The sequence below is a fragment of the Petaurus breviceps genome, unplaced genomic scaffold (genome assembly GCF_028583685.1).
Source record: "Petaurus breviceps papuanus isolate PSGF00001 unplaced genomic scaffold, PetGlider_PUasm1.0 98, whole genome shotgun sequence".
Classification (NCBI taxonomy): Eukaryota; Metazoa; Chordata; class Mammalia; order Diprotodontia; family Petauridae; genus Petaurus; species Petaurus breviceps.
The window spans coordinates 35654153-35659546 of record NW_027187460.1 but is presented as its reverse complement, the minus strand read 5'-3'; the positions used below and the strand labels follow the sequence as shown (position 1 = coordinate 35659546).

The 5394-nt window shown below is 37.5% G+C and overlaps 1 protein-coding gene across 5 annotated transcripts in view; it reads right to left on the bottom strand.

Moving 5' to 3' along the window:
- Nucleotides 1-5394, bottom strand: part of ENPP2 (ectonucleotide pyrophosphatase/phosphodiesterase 2) — a 200513-nt gene that overhangs the window by 28058 nt on the left and 167061 nt on the right. For all 5 annotated transcript variants that reach the window (XM_069081248.1, XM_069081247.1, XM_069081249.1 and 2 more), the window contains 2 exons: nt 3648-3784; nt 1499-1634 (listed from right to left, as the gene is read on the bottom strand). In XM_069081248.1, coding sequence (XP_068937349.1) covers nt 1499-1634; nt 3648-3784 — 273 coding nt within the window. The remainder of the gene's footprint in view (nt 1-1498; nt 1635-3647; nt 3785-5394) is intronic.

Here is a 5394-nt window from a genome sequence, read left to right as displayed (position 1 = left end):
CTCTCTCTCTCTCTCTCTCTCTCTCTCTCTCTCTCTCTCTCTCTCCTACTCCCTCCCTCTCTCTTCTTCCTTCCCTCCCCTCCCATTTTTTTCTTAGATAGAATAAACTCAAGTATCAGACTTAATCCATATTGTAAGGTGAGAGAAGTATTGAAGTGTAAAATGGATAATTTTGAGTATTTTAAATTAAAATATTCCTGTATAAATAAATCCTATGTAGGCAAGAACAGAAGGAATGCAGACACTTACTTAGTTGCTTAACCCTAGGCTAAACACTTAACCTCTTTAAGCCTCCATTTCATTATTTCTAAATGTGTATAATAACAACACCTGCCTCATATGGTTACTGTGAGGATCAAATGGGATGTGACATAGACAATCTCTCAAACAGAATGTGATTGGGTTGGAATATTGTTGTGGTGTAGGAAATTATGAACTGCTGAATTTAGATAACTATGGAAAGACTTTGACTTAGGAAAGAAGATGCCATCCACCTTCAGAGAAACAGATGACAAGTGGAAATAAGCATAATAAGGTTTGTTTACAGATATGTGTGTTTGATTACATATTTGTATGTTTACATATTTCTATAAACATAGTTTATATATACATGCATATGTGTTTATATAATGTAGATATATTATATAATATAAACTATGTTTATAAACATAGTTTATATATACATGCACATGTATTATACATGTGTATGTGTGTATCTAGATAGATAGGATAAGATACATAGATAGACAGACTGTAATTCCATTACTATTACACAGATAGACAGACAGGGATAGATAGATAGATAGATAGATAGATAGATAGATAGATAGATAGATAGATAGATAGGTAGATAGATAGATAGGATAAGATAGACATAGATAGATCGAGAGATATAGGGATAGATAGATAGGCAGACAGACATAGGTGTATATATACACACACCCACACATATGAGAGCTCTTGTCAATATTATTGTATTGCCTTTCACTAAAGGCTTCTCCACATTCAAGCTCTTGACTACTGTTTTCTTTGCTGGTCCACTTAGGAAAAATAACAAGAGTTCCCCTAGCTCCAATCCTCTTTCTCTAATCATGTTTCTCCATCTCATCCACAGATGTATCATAAGGCACATTGTCAAGGGCTCTGCTGAAATGCAATTGCATCATACTCATGGCACTCCACATATTTGCCCATCTGGGTTTGGAGTCTGGAGAGCTGGGTTCAAGTACTACCTCAGTTACTTACAGGTTACCTGTGTAAGCTGGGTATGTCACTTGCCCACTTGGGACTCCAGTTTCCTTATCTATCCCATGAGGAGGCGATCTCTAAAGTCTCTTCCACCTCTCAGGGTTCTACCAATAAATTGGATCCCATTGTGCTGACTGTAAATATACTTAATGAGAAGACTACTAGATTTAACACAATGAAAACCCAGCATCCAACAACCACACATCATTCAGCCACCTGATGACCAAAACACAGGCACAAAATAACTTACGGGGAGGGAAGAGGAATCCATAGGAAATCTGTTTATCATTTTTGTAAGCCAAACAGTTCTGACTGTAACTTGGAGAAACTCGAACATCTGGTCGTACACAATTGGTCAAGTGCTCAGGAATGCTAGACACCTCAGCCTGCAGTAAAAGATAAATGAATACCATGATGATAAGTCCAAAAAAAAAAAAACATTGAAATCAGCATGAAAAAGAGGCTAGGATTGGGTCTGTTCAGAACCAGAGAAAAGAAAGGAGGGAGAAAGGCTTTTACCTTACCTTACCTGATTTCCTGAAAAGAACATGATTCTAGCAATTGTAGCATGTATACTTCATACACAAACATGCACCACAAGTAAACTTAAAAGCTGAGTTTCTGACAGTGGGAAGGGATTGTTTTTTGGGTCATCTTAAGAACATATAGATAATCGTAACTAGAAGGTCTCTAAGAATTCGGGTTTTTTTAGTTTCCTGATATGTTAAAAAAAAAAAAAAGACAGGTTAGGTAAGGTAGCAAGGTGGATAGGCTCAGGAATACCTGGTTTCAAGCACTGCCTCAGACACACTTAGTCATTTAACCCTGGGCTAAACACTTAACCTCTCTAAGTCTCTATTTCATTATTTCTAAATGGGTATAATAATAATGCCTGCATATATGGCTATTGTGAGGATCAAATGGGATATGTAAAGCAATTTGCAAAATTTAAAGCATTATCATTAATTATTATATTATATATCATCAAGTATATATCATTAATTATTATTATAAATCTGGAGCTGGAAGAAACTTTAAAGTCATCTAGTTGTCATTTTACAGATAAGGAAACTGAGACCCAGAGAGATGAAGTGATTTACTCACAGTCATAAAGTCAATTAAGCATCAGAAGTAAGATTTGAATCCAGGCCCTCTGCTTTCACAGTTAATGTTCTCCCAGTTCTAAATCTCATGACTGTAGGCAACCAATATACTATAGGGGAAAACGAAGCAGCTCTAGAATTAGGGGACCTGTTTTCAAATCTCAACTTTGCTGCTAACACTACCTGTTTTGCTTCCTCTTCCTGGTCCTCAGTTTCCTCATTTGTAAAATTAGAAGGTTAGACCCGATGATCTCTGAGGCTTTATAGCTTCCTATGTATGGTCCTATTTCCCTCTCTGGTCTTTGGGTTCCTTCTCTACACAATGAAGACAGTGACATTTGCACTTTCCACTTCATGGGGTCGTTATGAGGTTTGAAGAGGACAATAAAGCTCTAAAATGGCATCCATCTTCTACCTGAGGCAAGCTTCCACTATCCTTCTTTGACCATGGGAGACTCCACAGTAGTCTAGTTTATCACCTGACAGGGATGACCTAAAGGAAATTCATCTGGGAGAGATTAAGACTAGATTAAGACTCTTTCCAACTGTAGCATTTTATGATTCTAAGATGTCTACCTTTTCTTTCTAAAAAGCTGATAAAGGTAATTATTTTTTTTAATCTAAAGAAAAACTGTTATACCTTTCCTCTCCTTCATAGAACCTATGTTCCTGCCAGGTCACAAGTTAGATCTTTAGCATTTCAATGTATTCACTGGTTACCTAAGGAGTTCAACAAGTCACTTTTATCTACCTCCCAAAGTTAAAACTATACTGAGGCATTTAGGAAATTTGCTCCACTTGGGGATACAGAGCCTATCTGGAAGCCTGCCAATCATCATCTGATAATTACATTTTTATATGTTCCATAACTATTTCAGGCATAAGGGTTGGCATTTACAATGTACTTTAAGATTTTCAAAACCTATTTAATATCTACATTATCTCAGTTCAATCTCATAGCAACCCTATAAGATGGCTGCTATTATTATCTCCATTTTACAGGTGAGAAAACTAAGATTCACTGATGACACAGAACATATTAATACCAAAATTACAGCTTATGGGCCTGATCCCTTTATACATAATTTACTTCCAAGAGTTACTTGGAAACTGAGAGAAGTGTGATCATTCAATGAGTCCAGTCTTCCCTGAGAATGAGTCAATGAGTCCTTCTCCCTGAGAAAAGTTAAAGCCTTGTTTAAATACAATTTAAGAAAGCTATAGTATTTATCTCCCTATTGGTACAAGGAATATGATATAATATCAAATACTGGAAAACCCAAATCTTTCAATGACCTGTTTGGAAACAGTGTAGGACGTCCACAGTGGCATGAGGAGTGTTTCACTGTAGCCGCTTTCAAAATCATGGTGATACAAGATATTATATCTAGTCCGATAAAGCACTGCAGGTCGACCATAAAGGAGATGTCTCTCTAGGAAAGGAAAAAACAATGAATTTCATTAAAGACAGTTTAGATTGCACAAACAATATGGAAGAGAAATTGGAAGAGAGCCAAGTTGTCCAAAATTTGCTCACTTTAGTAATAATATAGCGCCTTCCCCTTAATTTAATCAAGTTAGTACCTAATCCTCTTTTTGGTTTATCTGATCACCTTGGAAGAATGGTGTGTATTTTTTTATTTTGTTTTTTAAAACAAGAAGTTACAACAGCATTGAAGTTCTTTACTTGCAAAGTTGTTTTTTTTTTCACATACATTGTCTTATTAGATTCAAGTCTTCTACACAAACCAAAATAATTATTTTAAAATTTTAATAATTTCTTTATGTTGTCATTTTGGGCTGTGGATCTTTTAATCTTAAATTTAAAAGCTGGCATCAGGGGTGGGGAAGTTCTATAGTCACTTCTGGAATGATTTGTAAGAGATAATTAATAGTCCTATTTGGATGTCTTTCTGTCCTCATCACTGCCATCTAGTGACCTCTAAGACACTCTACAAGGGTTGGGGATCCTGCTGCCTTGAGGTCCCATGTGGCCTTCTAGGTCATGAGGTGCACCCTCTTGACTGAGTCCAAGTTTTACAGAACAGAGCCCTTTATTAAGGGGATTTGTTCTATAAAGTTTGGATTCACTCAAAGATCTGCACTTGAGGACCCAGAGGGCCACATATGGTCTCAAGGCTGCAAGTTCCCATCTTGCCAAACCTCTGTTCTCATCCTAAACCCCCTCAATATTCACAATTAAGGTCTTTCACATACCCTGGACCACTTTAACTCCCAAGGTTTATCTCCATTCTATAAGGGTAATCATAGCAAGACCTTATATAAAATTATTCCACTTCCATGATTATGAGCTTTGAACTCTCCCCTCTCTGGGTCATAAGCTTTTTTCTTTCTCCTCCCATTTCTTTTTCCTTCTCAACCCATTCAGGGCCTTCATGGTACAATTGGTTCTCCCAGTCTATATCCCCTAATCTGGCCTCACTTCCCTCTAATCAGACTTCCTTTCCGCACACCCTCAAATTCCTTTGCCCCTTATGCTTAAAGGAATGATAGAGTAAAGAAAATGTTGGGGTAAATTTTTTAAGCAATCTGTTAGTCCCACTTATTAAGTGCTTCCTGTGTGTCAAACACTGTGCCAAGAACTGGGGACTATAGACAATAGTGAAACAGCACCTATTCTTCAGGAACTTCCTTTAAAATGGATGAAACAACATGCATACATATGTCTGTTCATTCCCTGATAATGATACCCGTAACCCTGGTTTATTGCTAGCATGAGGTAACGCCCATTCAGTGAATAGGCCTGTTTAAGAAGTGAGTCAAGGGATGGCCCCTTTAACTTGAAAAAAGTAAAAAAAAAATCAAGCTGAGAGGGGAAGACCCTCAGCACTGCTGTTCCAAAGAGAAACAGTTACTATTGACATTCACTCTAAACCAGGAGGGCCTAAAATACAGCCATCAGGGGAGTTTGGGCAGGAACCTACTGTGGTCCAATCTATGAAGGGAGGGAAGGAGGGAAGGAGGGAAGGAGGGAGGGAAGGAAGGAAGGAAGGAAGGAAGGAAGGAAGGAAGGAAGGAAGGA